We start from the raw sequence: 24950 nt of genomic DNA on the forward strand, positions 1-24950 counted from the left end.
AACGCATTAAATTGACAGCCCTAATACAATTATAGAGATATATTACTATTTATTGTTTTAAACATATTGTTTATCATGCCAATAAAGCCCACTACACTCAAATTCAGTACTTGATTATGGTTTTCAGTAAAGCTCCATAATCAAGCAGCTCTGCTCACCTTCTCTGCGTCTGGAGTTCTTCTTGTCCTGGATGGCGTCTGTCAGAGTGGTCATGATATCCTGCTGTTTGAGAGACAGGATGCCCAGACCTTTGACCAGCCCGGCCAGCCCGTACGCGGCTCCCTTCCGCTCTGCGTATTTGTCGCTCTCCAGAAGGAGCTGCAGAAGCTTCCGCACCATCCCACCGGCATCCTCCTTTATAGCAGGAACCAAAGGAGGAAGACAGCCGGCCACAGACTCCTGAACCTGAGGACGACCAGAGACAAGCATGTTAGTCAGTGATGATTAGAAATACATTTATCTCTGTACTGATGTGAGCATATTGCGTTCTGTATGTAAATAATAAATAATATACCAGTTAATTATTGCACGCAATTAATAAGTAACCTAGGGCTGCTCGATTATGGCAAAAATCATAATTCCGATAATTTTGGTCAATATTGTAATCACAATTATTTAACACGATTATGACTGGGTCCAAAACTTTATATTAGAGATTAATTTAAAGATAGCAATACAACAGAAAAAAAACACAAATGAAAAAAAAAAACTGTGCTTTTTTGGGGGGAAAACTACTGAATACTTTATGCAAGTCTAAAGTAGTAACAGCCTACTACAGAAATTGAAAGTAATTATTTGAATGTAAAATTAAACATGCTTTGTTTCTTATTAAAACTACAACAGTCCTTCATTCAAGAGCAGCGAGTAATTTTTCTCTTTGTATTTTCTATGTTTTATTAATATTAAGCACGGAGACGGCAGAAGGAATATTATTTGTTGCCGCTTTAAGAGCTACATGGATCCAATACGCTGTTACACTCATATTTTCATTCTCAACTTTAATCATGTAAGACATAACTGACAATTAATCACCAAGCACCTAATTTTGAAATATTTTTGCGTGTATTTGACTGTTTAGGCACACACCTTTAGCTAAAAGATAACTTTCATGTCCATGCGCATACACAGAACAGCGCAAGTTCTCTTTTTCACTTGTAAAAACACAAAACTTTAAAGAAACGTTACATTTAAAGTCATGCCAGAGGTGTTTAGGTGGGATTAGGACTTGGCTTTATGCAGACCAGTCAAGTTCAAACACACTGACTGAATCAATCATTTTATTTTGAACCTTGCCTTATACACAGAGGCATTGTCATGTTGGAATAGAAAGGGGTAAAATTAAAAGCACACAATTTACTAGAATATCATTATATGAATAAACATTAAGACTTATAGTCAAACCTGTTCATTAGAAGGGGGTGTCCCAAAACTTTTGGCAATATAGTGTATAATTATTAAAAACTATAGTTATACTATATTTAATTTTATTACTACTATATAGTTTTTTTTTATAATAATTGCATTCAGTTAACAAGTAACATTTCACCTCAGGAAATAAATAAAGTTCATAAAGTTCATAAATACCACCAGAACTTAATCAAACCTTTACTCAATTTTCAGTAAGTCAGCTCAAGTATTTAGAGGTAACCCATTAAACTGACAAATAAATAAATAAATAAATACATACATAAATAAAAAAATATTTTTAAATTTAAAAACTAATAAAAAAAATTAAGAAGAATACAAAAATATGAACCGAAAAATAAACTGTATGTATATTTATATATATAAAGCAAATACCATAGTAACAGATGTTATTTCCAGGTAAACACACAAAGAGAGATGCAGACCTGCTGTGAGGGAGTGGAGAGGGCTGTGATCAGCTTGGCCACGATGGGTTTGACTTTAGGGTCACTCTTGTCCAGATGTTTGGCCAGTGAGCCCATGAGGATGACCACGCCCTGACGCACAGAATCATAGCTGGCGTCCTGCGGTGCGTTCTTCAAAAACTCCTCAAACACCGGCAGCAGAGAGTTCACGCTTTCCTGACAAAAACAGAGACAGTTTTTATGAAAAAATAAAAAAATAAAAAAATAAATAAATAAGCTTTTTTTAAATTTTTTTTTTTTTTTACAAAAATAAATATTCACTACAGAAATGCGGAGGTAAATTATACATTTTAATTTACTGTTATTTTTCCAAATGCATTTGCACTTCAGAAATGTGAATTACTTTAGCTGGTGAAACAATATGTTTTGTTCCGTTGTTATTCTTTATTATTGCAGTTTTAGTTTCAGTTAGTAAATTGAATGCTTAACTTAAACTTTCACATGTAAGATATCAATTTTAATTTAAATCATTTAATCATTAAATCATTTAAATTTTTTTTTTTTAGGTTTTTAGTAATTTGGGCTTGACTGAGTACCTTGCCATGCGTGTTGAGGGCGGACAGCGCCGCGTCCAGCATGCAGCGCCGCACCTCGGCGTGTCTGTCATTCAGAGCGTCCGGCACAAAGAATAGAAAGAGGGGCGTCACCTGACTCTCATCCAGGAACTCAGCCAGTTTGTTAAGCGCCAATGCGATGCCACACCTGCACACAGGAAACACATCACTCACAATCTCTATCTATGGAGGAAACTGACAGATCAACAATGCTCAAGGACCACATCTGTTGTATGATGCTGATTATCACAAGTATTCCAAAAATTTCTGATCAAAACAAGAAAAGAATGTATTGTATTGTATTGTATGTATGACATTTTGTAGGCAGAACTTTAAATATAGGTTCTGAAATCATAATCAAAACATTTTATATAAGCATTTAAACATGAGACTGAGATGATGAACTTGTTTGTCAAATTATGCAATTATTTAACTCATGCCATGAACAATTAAACCAAAAGTTTTTCTTAATATAAGGGTTATAAAGGTTATAAGGATAAAAAATTAAAATGAATAAAAATTAACCCCAAAAAAATCAAAATAACTAGTTTTATAATAACTCTTTTTTTATTTTTTTTGCCACAAATGTTGTCAAAAGACATCATAAAACTAAACAACAACAAACAAAAACTAAAAATAACACTAATCTAAAATCAAAAAACAAAAATATTTTGAAACAATTTAAGAGAAACAACTAACTATAATTTGTCTAATAACTCATTACCACAGATGCTGTCCAAGGACATAATAAATAAACAACTGAATAAATAAAAAAACTAAAAACTAAAAAAAAAAGACTAAAATTAATCAGAAATCACAAAAAATAATAAATATCTGAATAAATGAATGAAGAAAAACTAAACAAAAAAAATCTAAATAACTATAAGTTTGATAAAAACTTTTCAATTCTTTAAAAATAACACTAATCTAAAATCCACAGACGCTGTCCAAGGACATAAAAAATGAACAACTGAATAAATAAATGAATGAAAACTAAAAATAAAGACTAAAATGAATCAGAAATCACAAAAATAACAAAAAAAGCAATAAATATCATAAATAAAAACCAGTGCTTATACACTGTATAAATTATATGAATATAAATATATACATGTAAATATTTTTACAAATATATACTATATGTACTACACATATATACATACAGTAAACAATTAAATCAAAAACAAAAGGCTAAAAACAAGACAATTTTCTAAATAACTAATTTTTATAACAGCCAGATGCTGTCTAAAGACATCAAAAATTATTGAATTAAATACATGAAAACTAAAAATGAAATCAATTTCTATAATAACTCATAGTCATTCTCTTACCTGGCCTCCCATTGGTCAGGAGGAGCTTCAGAAATGACGCGTCCCAGAGCATCCAGAACCGGAGGAGGTCTCTGAACACAAACGTCATTGAGCATTAAATCAAAGCCGTCCCATTCACTCATGCAAACCACAATCCACAAAACGATTCGCCTTCACAATGACGGCCATTCGATTTTTCAATAGTAGGGCAATGCATTAAACATGAGCATCTGAGTGATTCATGACAGGCTTTAATTTCACAGATTAAACTCAGCCGTCAATCTCTCTGGGAGTCTGCAGCTGTGATGAAGGATTTATGTGGGCTGTGAGACTCACGTAGAGTTTCTGGTGGTAGAGCTCAGTGAGTTGGGTCAGGACGGTGGCCGACTGCTCGTGGTACTGGCCGACGGCGCTGGACAGAGCCTCTGCACTCGCCGAACGCACCGCTTCCTCGTGGTGGATCACGTCTTCAATCAGGAGCGAACAGAGTTCAGGGACCAGATCCAGACACAGAGCCTGCCAGAGCCTGAGACAGAGACACTGCATGAGCAACACTCACCCAACAGCACAACATCACGACTTTATTTACACAAATGTCAACTATTTTAGTTTATTTCATGTTATTTGGATAAATGCAAATTTTCTTTAGAAATTTTAGTTATTTTAGCAAGTAAAATATATTTTTTTTATTTATTTATTTTAACATCTATATTCACTGTAGAAATGTACAATGAAAAATGTACTCGTATTCCATTTTATTTTGACAAATGCATATTCACTTAAAAAAAAAACTTAAAAGTTTTAGCTGGTGACAATATTTTTTTATTTATACAAGTGCAATTATTTATACAATATCAATTACTTTAGCTGGTGTATTATTTTTTATTTTAAGTAAACTTTTTTCATTTATTTCGACAAATCCATATTCAATTTAGAAATATCAATTATATTAGCAGGTGTAATATTTTTGTTTTATTTAGGTACATTTATTTAATTTTTAATTTTGACTTTTTATTTTATTTTAGCTAGTGTAATTTTTTTTTTTTTTTTTACATTTTATTTAGATATACTTTTTAACTTACTTTATTTTTATTTTATTTTGACAAATTCATATTCACTTTAGAAATATCAATTATTTTAGCTGGTGAAATATTTTTATTTTAAGTAAACTTTTTCATTTATTTTGACAAATTTATATTCAATTTAGAAATATCAAATATTTTAGCTGGTGAAATATTTTTATTTTAAGTAAACATTTTCATTTATTTTGACAAATCCATATTCAATTTAGGAATTTTAATTATTTTAGCAAGCGTAATATTTTTATTTTATTTTGGTACATTTTTTCAGTTATTTTATTGTGACAAATCTATATTTAATTTAGAAATGTCTATTTTAGCAGGTGTAATGTTTTTTTTTTGTTTAGGTAAACTTTTTAATTTTTTTTATTTTGACAAGTCCATATTCAATTTAGGAATGTCAATTGTTTTAGCTGGTGTAATATATTTATTTTATTTAAGTCAACTTTTTAATTTAAATTTTTTTTATTTCATTTTGACACAAATCCATATTCAATTTAGAAATGCCAATACTATATTTTGTTTTCTTTTATTTTGACACAAATGTATATTCACTTCAGAATTGTCAATTATTTTAGAAGGTGAAATGGTGTATTTTATTTTATATTAGGGATGCTCATTTCGGGTTAATTTTCCTGACCGACAACCGCTGCTCCTTATTCGAACATTAACCGTTAACTGATAAAATTTGAATGATAAATCAGATTAAAAATAGAATCGTAGTAATAGTATCTGTGATGATACATAAAAATACAAGCAAATGTTTTATTTCAACGTGCAAACAACAGCATACAGAGCAACGGAACAACAACAAAAACTGTATTCACATATACTCAAATTATTATGCATCAGCAGCGCTTCTGAGAACACAGAAAATCAGAATAAAATATATAAAAAAGAATAAAATAAATAGGCCTACACTAAATATATAAATTTAATAACAATCTAATTAAGATGACAAAACTTAAACACACCGAATCCTTCTATGCGCTTTGAAGAACGGTACCGGTCTTGTTCTTCCCGTCGGACATAAATATATATAGCAGGCCAGCCTATACCTCACTGTACCTAGTTTTAAACATGTGGACATGCTGAACGGATAGACTGGAACGCTGCCTTTTAACTGTTAGATCCGCGACAAAAACACCATCACAAAAATCCTTTCAATTTGCGGTTCGGGTCTTTTCATCCACTGGTCAAATGGTGTGGAGACGCGTGTTTTTAAAGCGTTCACAGACATATCTGTTGATTTAATGGTCGTACTGGCCAATCGGACGCGGCTAAATTACAATTCACTCACCACACAAAGTGCCGGTCTTCAGTTCTGCTGATTTCTACACTTTCGCGAACTCTCTCATTAAAACAAAGAAAGTGTAGACATGATGTAAATAAGAGATTAATTGTGCAGTGTAAAGGTTATTTTATTACTTTTTATTAACTTTGTGGGATTGCGATGAACTACAGTAAAATGAGTGACAGCTTTCCAGTGATTGTAAGGGGAGCGCCTATTGCGCACTTCCTAGACTATAATCCATTCAGAATTTAAATACATTCACTCACAAATTCACTCTCTGATAACCCAATATTGCCACTTGCCATTGTGGTGCATAAACAGCATATACATATATTGTTCTTCCATTGTTAACCATGGTGACCTGCAAAGAAACGCGTGCAGCCATCATTGCGTTGCATAAAAATGGCTTCACAGGCAAGGATATTGTGGCTACTAAGATTGCACCTAAATCAACAATTTAAAGGATCATCAAGAACTTCAAGGAAAGAGTTTCAATTCTTGTTAAGAAGGCTTCTGAGCGTCCAAGAAAGTCCAGCAAGCGCCAGGATGGTCTCCTAAAGAGGATTCAGCTGCGGGATCGGAGTGCCACCAGTGCAGAGCTTGCTCAGGAATGGCAGCAGGCAGGTGTGAGCGCATCTGAACACACAGTGAGGCCAAGACTTTTGGAAGATGGCCTGGTGTCAAGAAGGGCAGCAAAGAAGCCACTTCTCTCCCAAAAAACCATCAAGGACAGATTGATCTTCTGCAAAAAGTATGGTGCTGCTGAGGACTGGGGCAAAGTCATATTCTCCGATGAAGCCTCTTTCCGATTGTTTGGGGCATCTGGAAAAAGGCCTTTTCGGAGAAGAAAAGGTGAGCGCTACCATCAGTCCTGTGTCATGCCAACAGTAAAGCATCCTGAGACCATTCATGTGTGGGGTTGCTTCTCATCCAAGGGAGTGGGCTCACTCACAATTTTGCCCAAAAACACAGCCATGAATAAAAAATGGTACCAAAACACCCTCCAACAGCAACTTCTTCCAACAATCCAACAACAGTTTGGTGAAGAACAATGCATTTTCCAGCACGATGGAGCACCGTGCCATAAGGCAAAAGTGATAACTAAGTGGCTCGGGGACCAAAACGTTGAAATTTTGGGTCCATGGCCTGGAAACTCCCCAGATCTTAATCCCATTGAGAACTTGTGGTCAATCCTCAAGAGGCGGGTGGACAAACAAAAACCCACTAATTCTGACAAACTCCAAGAAGTGATTATGAAAGAATGGGTTGCTATCAGTCAGGATTTGGCCCAGAAGTTGATTGAGAGCATGCCCAGTCGAATTGCAGAGGTCCTGAAAAAGAAGGGCCAACACTGCAAATACTGACTCTTTGCATAAATGTCATGTAATTGTCGATAAAAGCCTTTGAAACGTATGAAGTGCTTGTAATTATATTTCAGTACATCACAGAAACAACTGAAACAAAGATCTAAAAGCAGTTGAGCAGCAAACTTTGTGAAATCTAATATTTGTGTCATTCTCAAAAACTTTAAGCCACGACTGTACTACATCAGTTAACTAACTTAAGTGAAGGTGAAGCAGGTGTTTGCTCAGCGAAATATGCCTGAACAGCCACACTGCACGTGTCCACACGCGCCTGTGATTAAACAGATAACTTACGTAAAGCATTATTTTTTTCTTTCACCATGCAGCAAACGTAAAAAAACTATATATAAAAAAACCTTTTAAACCGTTTAACTGATAGTAATAATCGGTTAAAATTCTTACGGTCGGTTAACGGTAAACGGTCAATATGAGCATCCCTATTTTATATACTTTTCCTTTATTTTGACAAAAATACATATTCAGTGAATTTAAAAATGTAAATTATTTTAAATGGTGAAGCGATTTTCTTTTAACAAAAATGCATATTCACTTTAAAAGGTCCAAGATTTTAGTTGGTATAATAACACCTTATTATTTTATTTTGCTGAACCAAATGAGAAATTTCATGAGAAACATTAGCTCTAAAAAATTACACATTAACAGCAGTTCACCGTTTGCTTTCAGAACAACCGTGAACTGCACTGGAGTCCACATGATGAACCGTTTCCCAGATGGATGTTTTCAAATGAACTTGTGTGTTGTTTACTGCTGCGTGTCTGAGTTGGAAAGCAGCTTTAGCACCAAACAAACTCCCATTAGGACCATCTCCAGAAGCTGTAGTGTGAAAATGTGATTCTGCACTTAAACTGCGTGACTCACTTCTCCGCCAGCGCTCTGCCCTCCTCCTCCACATCAAATTTGGCCACCCACAGTCTCCTCAGCATCTTCAGACCGTTGGCGTCAGCGCTGTCGGTGGGTAACGCAAACTCCATCTCCAGCAGACCCTACAAGAGCGAGTCCAAGGGCTTTGATTAAAAGGATTTCATAATGTCATACGCATAAGAACGAGAAAAGCACTGACCCTGAGAGCAGCGTCTCTGACAGAGAAGCAGGAGGACAGTAAAGCCTCCAGCAGAACATCAATCTCAGGCTGTTCGGCAAGCGCACATCCCTCCTGCCCTGAAGTGCTGGCGCACAACGCCGTCAGACAGCCTGATGCCAAAACCTACAATACACACACACACACACACACACACACACAATCACTTCACGAATCTCCTCAAACAGAGTGTGCGTCTGAAAGCTGATCTGGATGCGAGTCTCTACCTGAAGGCGAGGGGTGGACGTGCCGATCACTTTGGTCAAGAGTAGCAGCATACTGACTCTGGGCAGCAGTTCTGGGCCATTCTGGACAAACAAAAAAAGGCATTAATTATAAACTGCCGGGATTTTGGTTCTACAGACATGGTGAGAGTCATTATAAATGGAATTTATGACATTTATAGAAGATTTTACTTTTAAAACATGTACAGATAAAGCTACATTTTTAATAGTTAATTTTTTTATATATTTATGGAAGCCTGTTTCCGCCACTGAATTAAAAAACAAATATAAATAATAAAGTCAAATAAATAAGAAATAAAGTCAGAATTGCAAATCTGACTTTTCTCGCAATTGCGGGTTTATCTTGCAATTCTGACTTTATTTCTCACAATTGTGAGTTGATATCCCGCAATTGTGACTTTATAACTCGCAATTGTGTTTATATCTTACAATTGGGAAAAATAAAGTCAGAATTTTGAGATATAAACTCTTGGAACTCTTATATCTTGCAATTCTGACTTTTTTTTCCGCTATTGCGAGTTTATATCTTGCAATTCTGACTTTTTTTTTCAGAACTGTGAAATATAAACGCACAATTGTAAGTTGTAAAGTCAGAATTGTGAGTTGTAAAGTCAGTATTGCAAATCTGACTTTTTTTCTCGCAATTGTGGGTTTATCTTGCAATTCTGACTTTATTTCTCACAATTGTGACTTTATAACTCGCAATTGTGTTTATATCTCACAATTGGGAGAAATAAAATCAGAATTGTGAGATATAAACTCTTGCAACTCTTATATCTTGCAATTTTGACTTCTTTTCTCGCTATTGCGAGTTTATATCTTGCAATTCTTTTTTTCTCAGAACTGTAAAATATAAATGCACAATTGTGAGTTGTAAAGTCAGAACTGCGAGTTATAAAGTCAGAATTGCTAGACAAAGTCAGAATTGCGACATAAACTCGCAAATCTGACTTTATTTCTCCCAATTGCGGGTTTACATCTCGCAATTCTGACTTTATTTCTCACAATTGTGAGTTTATATCCCGCAATTCTGACTTTATAATTCGCAATTATGTTGGTATCTCACAATTCTGAGAAAAATGTCAGAATTGCAAGATATAAACTCACAATTGCGAGAAATAAAGTCAGAATTGTGTGATATAAACTCTTGGAACTCTTATATCTTGCAATTCTGACTTTTTTTCTCGCAATTGCGAGTTTATATCTTGCAATTTTGACTTTTTTCTCACAATTGCGAGTTTATATCTTGCAATTCTAACTTTTTTTCTCAGAATTGCAAGTGACAAAGTCAGAATTGCTCAGAATTGTGTGATATAAACACACAATTGCGAGTTATAAAGTCAGAATTGGTAGATATAAAGTCAGAATTGCGGGATATAAACTCACATTTGTGAGAAATAAAGTCAGAATTGCCAGATATAAACTCGCAAATCTGACATTTTTCTTGCAATTGCGAGTTAACATCTTGCAATTCTGACTTTTTTTTTTTAATTCTAAGATAGAAATGCACAATTGCGAGTTATAAAGTCAGAATTGCTAGATATAAAGCCAGAATTGTGAGACATAAACTCACAAATCTGACTTTCTCGCAATTGTGAGTTTATATCTTTTCTCAGAACTGTGAGATATAAACTCTTGCAACTCTTATATCTTGCAATTCTGACTTTTTTTCTTGCAATTGCGAGTTATAAAGTCAGAATTGCAAGAAATAAAGTCAGAATTGCAAGATATAAACTAAAGTCATAAAATAAAACCAAGTCACATTCGGTAGCTTAAGTATGCCATTCATTTGCACGCTATTTAATTATATATAAGAACTAGGGCTGTGCAATTAATCGAAATTCAGTTTCGATTTCGATTTCTGCTTCAAACGATCATGAAAATGCAGTAATCGAGATGAAACGATTATTGCGCCCCATTCTGCCCTTTTACCAGTGGTGCGCTTTCGCTCCTCCATAAAAGCCAAATTTCACATGCAAATCAGCAAAATCATGTAAGGTGGCTTTCATAAAATGGGACGTGCTTGATTTATTAATGTTTCTTTGATGTTGTGTTTTTAATAGCACGTAAGAAAACTTGCGCTGTCCTTTGTTAATGCGCTCAGAGACGGAGCAGAACACGGACATGAAAGTTATCTTTTAGCTCAAGGTGCGCACCTAAACGGTCAAATACACGCAAAAATATTTCAAAATGAGGGGCTTGGTGATTATTCATGTAAACTCTTGTCAGTTATGTCTTAAATGAACATAAACAGTTGAGAATGAAAATCCGTGCGTAACAGTATAATGGGTCCGTGTGGTTAAAGCGGCAACACATAATATTCCTTTTGGCGTCTCTGTGCCTAATATGAATAAAACGTAAAAATACGTTTTATACAAGAAACATCACTCACTGCTCTTGAATGAAGGACGTTTTTAGTTTTAATAAGAAACAAAGCATGTTTAACTATTAGAGTGAAGACATTGTTTTATTTTACATTCAAATTCAATTTCTGTAGTATTATTAGACTACTTTAGACTTGCTTAAAAGTATTCAGTATTTTTAAAGCACTGTTTTTTTTATTTGTATCTTTTTCTCGCTGTATTGCTATCTTTAAATTAATCACTGTGTACAGTTTTGGAGCCTGTCATAATCGTTTAAATAATCGTGATTACAATATTGACCAAAATAATCGTGATTATGATTTTTGCCAAAATCGAGCAGCCCTAATAAGAACATTTACATGCCTTTATGAATCTCAATTTGTTTCTCATTATGAATATCTGATCAAATTCAAATAAAACAAAATTTAATTCAGATGTGTCAAAATTTCCTGAAAGTTACCGCAAAGTTGATAACAATACATCAGAAACACAAATTAACAAAAAAAAAAAACTAGTTGAAAACCCAACTGTACCTCATCTATAATTGTGTCTGTGTCGTTGGATTTCGACCGCAGCTGCGCGTGAGTGTTGATGACCTGTAGCGCGCGGGTCATCATGAGCTCTGTATCCTCCGAGGATCCACTGCTCTGACTCAACACCGCCTGCAGCAGCGGGAAACAGAAGGAGAATGCCGGCGCTGACAGGACAAATGCACCTGATCCTGCAATTTAGACACAAATACATCTCAAATTAGTTTTACATCAAAGAGACGCAGTTACAGAAGCTTTAAACTACACGTCTTTAAAACTAAAAAACAATTTCTTGCACCAAAACCTGTTGTAATATGGCAAGCCATTTTAACGTTTAGTCCTTCAAATGTACTAGTATCTATTTTAATGCTACTAGTACTTTTTTAGCTACTAATATCTTTTTTATAGTATATCTATCTTCGTATCTACTAGTATCTAACAACTAGTACTTATTCATTCGCTAGTAAGTAGTAGTAACTTTTTAAATATACTATTCATTAGAAACTAGTTCTTCTTCATTAGAGTACTTGTTTCAATAGTGACTAGTAACTATTTTACAGTTACTAGTAATACATTTCGTATTTTTTCATTGACTTATATGGGTATCATTCAGATTCAGATATTAACTATTCAGTTCTGACTAGTATGCATTCCAATTGTGACTAATGTTTTTAAATGCTAGTAGTAAGTATTCATTAGACACTAGTACTTATTTAGTAAATACCATTTATTTTCATTAGATGCTAGTACCTGTTTAATACATACTAGTACTTATTTTTTAGGCACTAGATTCCTTGTTACTAGTAATAAAGCTCAGTATTTAAATACTATTAAATACTATAAATACTAAATACTTAACTACTATTTTAGCTCTTATTTAGTAAATACTATTCATTTTCATTAGATACTAGTATCTATTCAATAGATACTAGTAGTTACTCATTAGGTACTAGTACTTATTTATTAGACGCTAGATTTCTTTTTGGAAACAAGGAGAACGCTGGCGCTGACAGGACAAATGCACCTGATCCTGCAATTTAGACACAAATACATCTCAAATGAGTTTTACATCAAAGAGACGCAGTTACAGAAGTTAGCAAGACCTTTAAACTACATGTCTTTAATATTTTTATTTACATTTTTATTCTTTCTTGCACCAAAACATGTTGTAATATGGCAAGCCGTTTTAACGTTTAGCCCTATCTTTAGTATCTTTTTAATGCTACTAGTACTTTTTATTAGACGCTAGATTATTTTGTGATTGTTACTAGTAACATATCTTATTATACTAGTCACAACTGCTTTTCTAACTTGTCTTATGTTACGACTAGTCAGCATGGCCAAAGTAGAGTTTAATTAAAAATCCTACTAGCTAATAAATTTTACTAGTAACATTTGGAATATGCACTAGAATCTAATAAATATGTACTAGTACCTACAAAGTATTAGAAGCTTATCAATAAGTACTAGTATCTAACATAAGGGCTAGTATCTAATGAATAAATACTAGCATATAACAAATAAATACTAGTATGTTTAATACATACTACTACCACCTAATAGCAGGTACTAGTATCTAAAAAAAAAAAGTACTAGTGCCTAATGATTAGTATATAAAAACGTAAAAATTTGTTAGTAGCTTGGAATAGTCAGAACTGAATAGATATCTGAATAAAAGATTCCCATAAAAGTCAATGAATGAAAGTGAAATGTATTACTAGTAACAATAGAATAGTTATTAGTCACTAATGATAGAAGTATTAATATCTAATGAATAAGTATTAGTATATTTTAATAGGTTCTATTATCTGATAATAATAGTGTATTGTTAATTAGTAATGTCATTTATTTTAGCTGGTGTAATACTTGTTTTATTTAGGTAAACAATTTATTTTAGTTTTTTTTTTTTTCAAATCTATTCAATTTAGAAATATCAGTTAGATTTATTTAGGTACTAGTATTAATACTAGTATAATATGTACTAGTACTATATCGTAGATAATAAGTACTAGTGTATATTTAATAGGTACTAGTATCTAATGAATGAATACCAGTATCTAATAAATAAGAACTACTATCAAATGAAGTACTAGTATTTAAAAAAAAAAATACTAGTAGCTAAAGAGTAAGTACTAGTAGATAAAAACAATCACTAGTAGCTAATGGAAGAACTAGTAGCATGAAAATAGATACTAGTACATTTCATAGATTAAATGTGAAAACAGCTTGCCATAGCTGTAATTTTGTTTTGATGAATGTCCTGAGTGTGGGTGTGTGTTATTCACCGGTCTTGCCATCTCTCTGAGGTGCTGTGTTTGTGTGCAGCAGTGAGATGGCTCTCTGTGTCGCTGTGTTCAGATCTTCTTGAGCCCAGGCAGGATCCAAATCACACTCTGGCTTCAGCTGACGCAGGGTCACATGACCCACGAGAACCGCTGAATAAACCAAGAAAAACAGATCTGAATCACATCTGAAAAACTGTTATTCACACATGCAAAAATGATCTCAAGCAGCTTTAAATGTGCATTCGCATTAAAAGGCTTACATAAAACATTTATATGAGAAATAAAGACCCTGAATTAGGTTAAAACAGTGAAGTGAAAACATTTAATAAACGCAAACAGTGATGATTTTTCCAGTAGCTCATTACTGTATTAGGCATTTAAAAATCATCATATAGAGATTTCTAGCTGGTTAATCTTTTTTTTTAATTGTATTATAATTTTATTTACACAAATGCATGTTCACTTCAGAAATGTACATTATTTTAGCAAGTGAAATAATGGTATTTATTTATTTATTTATTTATTTACCAACTTACATAAATGCATATTATCTTTAAAAACGCCAAATATTTTACCTGCTGAAATAATATATATTTTTTATTTTTCTGCAATGCATTGATTTTAGAAATGTAAATTATATTAACAGATGAAATAAAGTATTTTTTTTACTTCATTTCGACAAAAATGGATATTTCTAATTAAAATATTCTAGTTAAAATATATTTTTGTTAATTCGTGCACAGATTAATATTCTCTTCAAAAATATCCATATATTCAGAAATGTAAAATAATTTATCTGTTGAAATACTGTTATTAGTTTTATGATTTTATTTTTCACAAATGCATATTCATTTTAGAAAATATACTTTTTAAATGTAATTTTATTTTATTTACACAAATGCATATTCAAATATTCACAGAAATGTACATTACTTTAGCAGGTGAAATAATGGTATTTATTGATTTATTTATTTACTTACTTACACAAATGCATATCTTTAAAAACGCCAACTATTTTACGTGCTAAAATAATGTATTTATTACATTTTTCTGAAATGCATTTAATTTTGGAAATGTAAATATCAATTATTTTAGCTGTTAAAATAATATATTTTTAATAGGGCCGGGACTCGATTAAAAAAATTAATCTAATTAATTAGAGGCTTTGTAATTAATTAATCGAAATTAATCGCATTTTAATCGCATATAAATATTTGACCTGAGAACAGTGAGAAGTAAGTTTTTTCATATGGATTTTTAGTATACCATTGAATAATGACTGAATACATAAGCTTAAGCAACAAAATATTGTTTATTTTTGTTCAACCAAGTCCAACAGACCAGTGCAATATTGCCATTAAGTGTAGCAATAGGATACAGTGTTTCCCCTAGGTTTCCATTATTTTTTTCTCTGTACTTTACCCTACTTTGTGTAATAACGAAAACATTTATTTCAGTGAAAAAATAAACCCAAAACTCTCTATTTTAACATTTTGAACAATAGGGCTTTACAATCTTTTGCTTTTTTTTTTTTTTTTAAGAAATTCTTGTGTTTTAATTTTTCTCATAATCAGATGAAAGCATAAACATTTATTTATTTTTAATCAAACGAAAAAATAAACCTTTTTAATTTTTGGCAAACAGAGGTTTGCTTTTAAAATCAATAAATAATAATAATTTAACATTTAAATAATAATCGTAGTATTTTTTTTCTACAATTAAGTGGTTAATCTTGTTGTTATATTTATTTTTTATCATATATATTGTTTTTTGTCAATTATTATTTAAATAGGAATATTGTTCTGTTTCATGTTAAACCGTACTTTTATTTTGACAGGTTGCCGTGAAGTTTCTGTGTGTAAAGTATGATATGATGCTAGTTTTCTCAAATGAAACGGTAAATGTGACACTGACAGTAGCTTTGGAGATTGAGTCTATCTGTTCATGTGAGATGCAAATGCAAAAAATTAACGGGAGCATCATGCGTGCAGTAAAAAAAAAAAAGGGCGTCTCTGCCATTCTAACATACAGAGGCAAACCGTACATGCAGGATTCATATTAAAACGGTCTTTTTGCATTTCAGTTTTCACAGATACTAGTCCATATCGCGATTTGAATTAAGTGACAGACGAACTTTTGATTTATCAATCCAAAAATCGACGAATTTACGTGGCATTCCACGCTATAGTAAATTCGGTTTTTATGAATGGAGTCCGCGATCCAGTCCGTGTTTTCTTGGAGGAGACATTGTAAACGCGCCCCCCTAAGATAATGGTAGGGGAAACACTGGGATATTTAGAAATATAGTAGCCTACATTTCAGAAATTCAGGTACCCTATAGGTAGGTAGACCTTCTGTAAAAGCATTGAGGTGATACTTGAGGCTCGATGTGCTGCGGTGATATGCGCATTCCTTTGGTCGCTTTGGTCTGAACGCTAGTTGGTGCTCCAGTATAATCGGTCCGCTGAAACTCATCCAGTGAGAAACGTTCCGCGGTGCAAAATTAAGTGCGATTAAAATGCGTTAAAAAAATTTAACGCGTTAATTTTGTGTAATTAATTAATCTAAATTAACGCGTTAAAGTCCCGGCCCTAATTTTTAATTTAATTACATTTTATTTGCACAGATGCATATTAAGATGTGTCAAATATTTTAGCTGTTAAAATACTATTTTTATTTTTATTATTTCATTTATACAAATGCATATTCACTTGCATATTCAACTGTGCAAATATCAATTTTACCAGGTGAAATAATGTCTTATTTCATTTATTTATTTCATGTTTTATTTAATTTACATTATTTTATTTACACAAACTGATAGTACTTTAGAAATGTCAATTTTATTAGCTGTTGAAATACCATTTTTTAATTTAATAAAAAAATATTCACACAAATGCATATTCACTTTAGAAATGTCAATTATTGTACCTGTTGAGATAATATACTTTTAAATGCAATTTTATTTCTTTATTAACACAAATGTATATTCACTTGAACCACAATCTCACATTAAACCAAATACACAATATCTGTTATTTCTATATGCAAAAACAATCTTGCATTTGCATTAAAAAATGACATTTAATTAGAGTCAATAAGTTATAAACAAACAGAAAAAGGCAGACATACCCAGGTGGTGCAGTTCTTTAGGCATAAGAGTGATACCGATGTTCAGGAACACTTGTTTGATGTGAGGAGCGGCCAGAGGAGACTGAAGGAGGGGCAGAACGACCTGCAGGACTCCAGGAAGATGCATCCAGATCAGAGGAGGACGCCGGGCCAGAACCGCCTCCAGAAGCCCAACTGCACTCTGCAGCTCCACGTCCAGCTGAGACAGAACAAGACACACAGAGACGCAGCTCAGTGGTTTGTTAATGCTAATGGCCGTGTTTCAGGTGATCTTTAGCTGGCTTGTGCACAATTCAAAATTTCAGAATTGGCCGCCATTCAATTCACGAGTTGGAATTTGAATTGAATTGACTCCGCCCCACAGGAAGTTGAATTTGAATTGGAGTTGGAATGACAGGAAGTGGAATTAAATTCATGGCAATTCAAAGACATTCCACACAGTCATACAACAGAAAGAATGTGTTGAATCTCACATACAACTACATAATTTTTTTAATTTAGTAGCATAATTTCATTACACATAACTAGTCACTCCTCAAGCCTGCATTTTTTTGTTCAACATATAGATAATGATCAAATTCTTGAAATAAATTACTCCCTCAATGTTTGATTAGTTTTGTTCAAAATGTTATTTTCATTTCAAAGTAATCAAATAACACAGTGTAATCTGTACAAGTAGTTCAAACTAATATCATTTATAGAATATGTAATGAAATCATATCTGACATATGTGACCCTGGACCACAAAACCAGTCTTAAGTCGCTGGGGTATGTTTGTAGCAATAGACAAAAATGCATTGTACGGGTCAAAATTATCTATTTTTCTTTTATGCCAAAAATCATTAGGATATTAAGAAAAGATCATGTTCCATGAAGATTTTTTGTAAATTTTCTACCATTAACATATAAAAACTTTATTTTTGATTAGTAATATGCATTGCTAAGAACTTCATTTGGACAACTTTTAAGGTGATTTTCTCAATATTTAGATTTTTTTCCACTCTCAGATTCCAGATTTTCAAATAGTTGTATCTCAGACAAACATTGTCCTATTTTAACAAACAATACATCAATGGAAAGCTTATTTACTCAGCTTTCAGATGACGTAAGAATCTCAATTTCGACAAATTTACACTTATGACTGGTTTTGTGGTCCAGGGTCACATATATTGTAAAGCTTCATTGTTAAACACTTCACTTATGTATATGAATTTATTTAAATTTGTATTGAATTGCAATTCCGCTTCCTTTAATTCAAATTCGAATTGTAATTCTAGATCCTGTTTTTGACATCAATTCAAATTCAATTCAAATTCTAGAAGTGAATTGGAATTTAGGAGTCATTCTCAATTCAATTCTGAATTGTGCACAAGCCTGATCTTTAGTAGCGCATGACCTCTCACCTCCTGCAGACGCTTACGGATGCCGGACTCTTTCTCCAGCTGGTTCTGCATCATCTCCTTCTGCTTGCTGGTCAGCTGGATCTCCTCTTTGACGCCTTTCTTCTTCTTGATCTCCTACAGGACAAACACAAGGGGGAGCTCAAGATGTGACCTGATGCACCACATACCGTATCCCACAATGCAATGTGCTAGTTTCATTTCTAGTGTGACTGATGAACTATAAGCAATATTAGCCCAGATTGTTTATGGATTTTAATCTGAATGGCAAAAGCTTGGACATTAAAATGACAGGTTTTTGATTTCTTATTTAAAGAAATTCATTCATTCATTAATAAAATTAATATATATACACTGACACTCAAAAGTTTGGGATCAGTAAGACTTGTAATGTTTTTTAAAGAAGTCTCTTATGCTCCTCAAGGCTGCATTTATTTGATCAAAAATACAAACAAAAAAAATAATACAAAATGTTATTACAATATAAAATAATGTTTTTTATTTTAATATATTTTAAAACATAATTTATTCCTGCGATGCAAAGCTAAATTTTCATCAGCTCTTACTCCAGACTTAAGTGTCACATAATCCTTCAGAAATCATTCTAATATGTTGATTTCTTATTAGAATTATCAACGTTGTAAACAGTTATGCTACCAAATATTTTTTTTGTAACCTGTGATTCTTTTTTCGGGATTCTTTGATGAATAAGTTAAAAAGAACAGCATTTATTCAAAATATAAATCTTTTATAACAACGTAAATCTATCACCTTTTTAAATTTAACACATCATTGGTAAATAAAAGTATTAATTTTTTTCAAAAAAGAAAGAATAAAAATTTACTGACCCCAAACTTTTGAACAGTAGTGTATATTGTTAGAAAACCTTTCTATTTTAAATAAATGCTGTTCTTTTTAACCTTTTACTGATCAAAGAATCCTGAAAAAAGTATCACAGGTTCCAAAAAAATAGCACAACTGTTTTCAACAATGATAATAAATCAACATATTATAATGATTTCTGAAGGATCATGTGACACTGAAGACTGGAGTAATGATGCTGAAAATTTAGCTTTTTGTATCACAGGAATACATTACATTTTAAAATATATATTTACGAAGAAATATTGAAATAACATTTCACAATATTATTATTTTTTTCAGTATTTTTGATCAAATAAATGCAGCCTTGATAAGCAGAAGATATATATCTTCTGCTCATCAAGGCTGCATTTACATATATATATATATATATATATGCACATATATATGTGACCCTGGACCACAAAACCAGTCTTAAGTCGCTGGGGTATGTTTGTAGCAATAGCCAAAAATACATTGTATGGGTCAAAATTATTGATTTTTCTTTTATGCCAAAAATCATTAGGATATTAAGTAAAGATCATGTTCCATGAAGATTTTTTGTAAAATTCCTACTGTAAATGTATCAAAATGTAATTTTTGATTAGTAATATGCATTGTTAAGAACCTAATTTGGACAACTTTAAAGGTGATTTTCTCAGGATTTTGATTTTTTTGCACCCTCAGATTCTAGATTTTCAAATAGATGTATCTCGGCCAAATAGTGTCCTATCCTAACAAACCATACATCAATAGAAAGCTTATTTACTGAGCTTTCATATTATATATACATCTCAGTTTTGTAAAATTTAACCTTATGACTGGTTTTGTGGTCCAGGGTCACATATGTCTATAATAATAGACAATAAATCAAACCAAAAATATGTAGTTCTGTATAATATGTGTATAAAATACTGAAAATTGTAAGATACACAAAAATTGCTGAAATGTATTGCTGAACTTACATATTTTACGCAATATTTAACAATGAAAACATTTTAAAAATGCAATGTATCAGTTTATTACATTTTTCGTTTTACATATTTTCATAATATTTAATTATAAAACTGCAGAATAACTGTTTATTTTAAAGATCACAACTAAATGTTACTCACAATGAAACAGCTAACGCAATGTGATGAGAATATTCTGTATTTCTATTGGAACGTTACTTGTTGCATACTGTAAATACTATTTTTAAATAAACTGTGTACAGTAGCTTCTCAGTATGCAGTAGTAAACGCCTCGCCTCCTTTTCTGTTCGAGCGGATCATTTGTTTGATTTCTCTCTCACCTCTTGAAGCTCCAGTTCAATGATCTGCTCTTTGTAGGAATATGCCTTATTCTCTCTTTTCATGTTGCCTTTCTTTGTGCTCTCCTGCTGAGCGCTGCCAAAAACAAGACAACAACGTTTACTAGTAACTACCAGATCCATGTGATTCTCATTCATTCATCTCAGAATGTTTACTCGCACCATCTTGTTCGGTTGACTCTACCTCATAATGATGCTCTTGTCGTAAAGTTCTCCCTCCGGCGTTTGCATGATCGCATACTCCTGACGCGTCACCTGCCCCAGCGCCGGATTGGATAAGCGCTGGGTCACGTGATCCATGACACGTGGCAGCAGTTTGGTGGGGGATAGAACCGACAGAGAACCAACAGCATTCTGAACGGCCTGCGGAGAGAAAAAGACACAACGTCAACCATAAACCCAACTGATGTGTGAACTACCATATCTGACAATGCAACATGACAAGGGTGTAACATTATATATTGTTAAGTTTTAACTATAAATTTAAAGGTCCCATATCGTACACATTTCTGGAGGTTTATTTTATTTGTTGATGTCCTTAAGAATATATATTTGCGGTATAAGTGCCAAAATCCATCTCAATATATTTTTACAGCTCCTTTTTTAGGAGCTCTGTCAAAAACAGGTCGATTTTGGCCCATCTAATTAATATTCATGAGCCTCTCTTCTGATTGGCCTGTTGTTTTCTGAGTGACGCACAACCAGGCCAATCACAGGTAACTACGGTCATGTATGCTGTAAGCGTAAGCGAGCTCAGAGCAATAGAGAGAGCTGATACTCAACAGGATATTTTAGAATGATCATTAATGTTTTTTCTTTTACAAACACCGAATGCAGTAGGCTACATAACTGTTGCTTTAGTAAAGCCCCTTTCACAATGCGCGCTGATTCTGGAAAATTACGGGAACTGTGTGAACCAAAGCCAGAACCTAAAGGCAGTGTTGTAGTAATGATGCACGTTATCAAGCGACTCTTCACAACGAAAAATAACGTTACGTGCAAAGTGGAATGAAGCAGCGATCATCAGGCAGAGCCAGCTCCTCACTATCAGCGCTGAAGCACAGTTTGTTCAGGTTAGTTTCAGTTTAGTGAAACGTACGCGTCGCATTACATCTCACATCCAAACGTCACATGTCTTTATGGTTTGTGTGTAAAGCACGCACAGATTCCGGAAAACAACTGTGAATGAACCAAATTAAACAATTCCGGAACAAATCGTGGGACACATTATCCGTGTATTTACCGGAATCGCTGTGTGAAAGAGGCTGAAGTTGACGTGCCGGTGGTCTCTTATATTAACGTTGTTCTGAAGCCTGTGTAAGTTAATGATCGTAGCTTGACATCTATCGACTGAACAGGGTTTTCTCCACTTGTTTTCCTGTTGTTGTTGCTCAATGGAATGGATGCGTTGTTGTCTGGGGGTTTGACAAAAGGAGGGTGGGACGTTGGTTTGTGACTGAAGGCGGTGACTTGAGTCGATCGGACGTCACATCGTTACGGAAGTCACAGCTGCTCATGAAAATGAACAGCTACTTTAAGCAGGCTGTGTGCAGTTTACTGTGGATTGACTGTTTTGAAACTCATATGGTAGTTAGATAGCCCCTAGACCTTAGTTATCATGAAAAAAGCCAGGAAATTTTGATTTTGACGATATGGGACCTTTAAGATTAAAGCAGAATTACCATATATATATAAATATATATAAACATGAATTTTGGGAATTGTGAAAACTTGTTATTCCACGTTTATATCTTGCTATTCTGCTTTAATGTCACAATTCTGACTTTTTCTCAAAATAACATTTACATTTACAATTCTTTTTTTTTTTTCAATTAAAAAAAAGCAACTTTCTCACAATTCAGATTGTTTTTCAGATGGAAAAATAATTGTAGGGAATAAATGCAGAATTTTAAGATTGTCTGTGAGACATAAAATCTAAACTGCAAGATATAAACGTAAATTCTGAGAAAAAACCTGCAAAATAAACAACTTCTGAGAACTCTGTAAACTCACAATTTCCATGTATATTTTGCAATTCTGTAATTATATCTTGCAATTCTGCATTTAGAGCTCACAAAATGTGATTCATATCTCACAATTCTCATTTTTTTCTCAGAATAGTGTCAAAAAAAGTCTGAATTCTGAGATAAACTTTGAAAAAAAAGGCTGAATTGTGAGAGTCACTTTTTTTTTTTTTTAGAGGAAAAAAATAACAATAGCAAGGAATAAATGCAGATTTTTAAGATTGTTTGTGTGATAAAATTTAAACTGCTAAATAAACGCAACTTCTAAAAATCTGTAAACTCACAATTTCCATGTATATTTTGCAATTCTGCTTTTAGAGCTCACAAAATTTGATTCAGATCTCTGTATGGTGCTCATATGCAACCATTACAGAAGGTTCAAACACTCACTGATGCTCAAGAAGGAAACACAATGCATTAAGAGCCGGGGGGGTTACACATCGTCATTCTGTTCAAATGTTTTCACCCCTGGCTCTTAATGCATTGTTTTCCCTTCTGGAGCATCAGTGAGTGTTTGAACCTTCTGTAATCGTTGCATATGAGTCCCTCTGTTGTCCTCAGTGTGAAAAGATGGATCTCAAAATCATACAGTCATTGTATTTGTGTGACCTGAACACAATTTGTGTGACCTGAAAGATTTTTCTAAACATTTTAACTGTTCAGGACAAACAAGGGACTTGTCACTTAACAACAACAACAAAAAAAAAAACAGCTGTTGATCATTCAGGTAACAACACAGTATTAAGAATCAAGTGTATGTAAACTTTTGAACAGGGTCATTTTTATAAATCGTGGACTATATGTAAACATCTTTTATGTGAAATATCTTATTCAGGTCAGTACTAAATAACAAATAACATGCATTTTGTATGAACCCTCTTATTTTCGTAAAATAATTACAATTTTTCAGATTCTGACCTCAACTGTATTTTTAGTGCTAAAAAAACAGAGTTCGACTGTAAATGCAGGCAGTCAGACCTGATTGTCTGTGTTGGCTTCTAGCAGGCGAGGTAGAATCATCTCCAGGTGTTTATCGATGAATTCAGCAGCGTCCAGCTTCATAGCAGACAGCAGAGAAGGCCACAACTCAGACCTGATGGCCACTGAAAGAGAAAGAGCAAGATTAACACAAGATTCAGGAAGAGCTCTTAGAATATTCCTGACGGATGCACCAAAGAGACGGACCGATGGACGGATGATGGGTAACTATAAGAATATCCAGGGCCAGTTTTTCAGTCTCCGCTGGGTCGTTCCACTGAGTCGTCACTGAGCAGATCACGCTCAGAGCATCCAACAGAATCCGTGGGGCGACATAAGAGCGTCCAATCTCTGTAAGCTCGCCCGTATCCGTATAAACAACATCTGACGGCAGAATCTGATTCAAGAGATGTAAGAGTGAGCAAATACAAAATGCATCAATGTAGATTGATCATTTAATTCCACTTCATCCCTCACCTTGTGTTTGTTGATGACGACACGCAGTTCTGCCAGAAGGCCGTGGGCCAGACCTGAGCCGCCCAGCGAGGACAGGAGTTTCTTCACAGTCTGCTGAGCGCGCTTACGCACACGCCACAGACGGGACAGCAGGGCCATCATCGTGGCCTGATGGTACATCCTGAGGACAGCAGACAAGCGTTTGAGTCACACTTCTCATGATCACGAAGTAAAGATTTTGCACTTTTGTTGAAAGTCAAAACTGAGCCTATTTACTTTCTTTAAGGATTACTCCACTTCTAAAATACAAATTTTCTGACAATTTACTTACCTCTATGCCATCCAAGATGTTCAAGTCTTTCTTTTTTTTGTTGCAAAGGAATTAAGTTTTTTGAGGATTCCAAGATTTTTCTCCATATAGTGGACTACAATGGTGCTCAACAGATTGAAGGTTAAAAATTCCATTTAAATACAGCTCAAATACAGCTTTTTTTTTTTTTTTTTTACAAAAAAACTCTCATCTGATTTTCTCCTCCAACTTCTAAATCTTCCTAAATTGCTGCAAAAATACCGACCCAGTGTTGACAAAGTGAACGTGAAAAGAGGGTCAAACTAGGGCTGGGCGATTTGGCCTAAAATCAAAATCTCGATTAATTGAACATTTTAACTTGATTACGATTAATGAACGATTATTTTATTTATTAATAAAATTATATTTAATTATATTTATATAATATTTATATATATATATATATATATATATATATATATATAT

General features: G+C 33.4%; 1 protein-coding gene across 1 annotated transcript in view; it reads right to left on the minus strand.

Annotated features, from left to right (window-relative positions):
* Positions 1-24950, minus strand: part of gcn1 (GCN1 activator of EIF2AK4) — a 76281-nt gene that overhangs the window by 28747 nt on the left and 22584 nt on the right. The window contains exons 18-34 of the mRNA XM_073819894.1: positions 24197-24356; positions 23927-24116; positions 23720-23844; positions 20902-21080; positions 20700-20793; positions 18548-18661; positions 17145-17343; positions 14013-14162; positions 11731-11918; positions 8817-8897; positions 8572-8715; positions 8370-8494; positions 4090-4279; positions 3775-3845; positions 2426-2591; positions 1851-2045; positions 159-405 (exon numbers count right to left, since the gene is read on the minus strand). Of these exons, the coding sequence (XP_073675995.1) occupies positions 159-405; positions 1851-2045; positions 2426-2591; positions 3775-3845; positions 4090-4279; positions 8370-8494; positions 8572-8715; positions 8817-8897; positions 11731-11918; positions 14013-14162; positions 17145-17343; positions 18548-18661; positions 20700-20793; positions 20902-21080; positions 23720-23844; positions 23927-24116; positions 24197-24356 (2618 nt within the window). The remainder of the gene's footprint in view (positions 1-158; positions 406-1850; positions 2046-2425; positions 2592-3774; positions 3846-4089; positions 4280-8369; positions 8495-8571; positions 8716-8816; positions 8898-11730; positions 11919-14012; positions 14163-17144; positions 17344-18547; positions 18662-20699; positions 20794-20901; positions 21081-23719; positions 23845-23926; positions 24117-24196; positions 24357-24950) is intronic.

Source organism: Garra rufa, chromosome 15 (genome assembly GCF_049309525.1).
Source record: "Garra rufa chromosome 15, GarRuf1.0, whole genome shotgun sequence".
Classification (NCBI taxonomy): domain Eukaryota; kingdom Metazoa; phylum Chordata; class Actinopteri; order Cypriniformes; family Cyprinidae; genus Garra; species Garra rufa.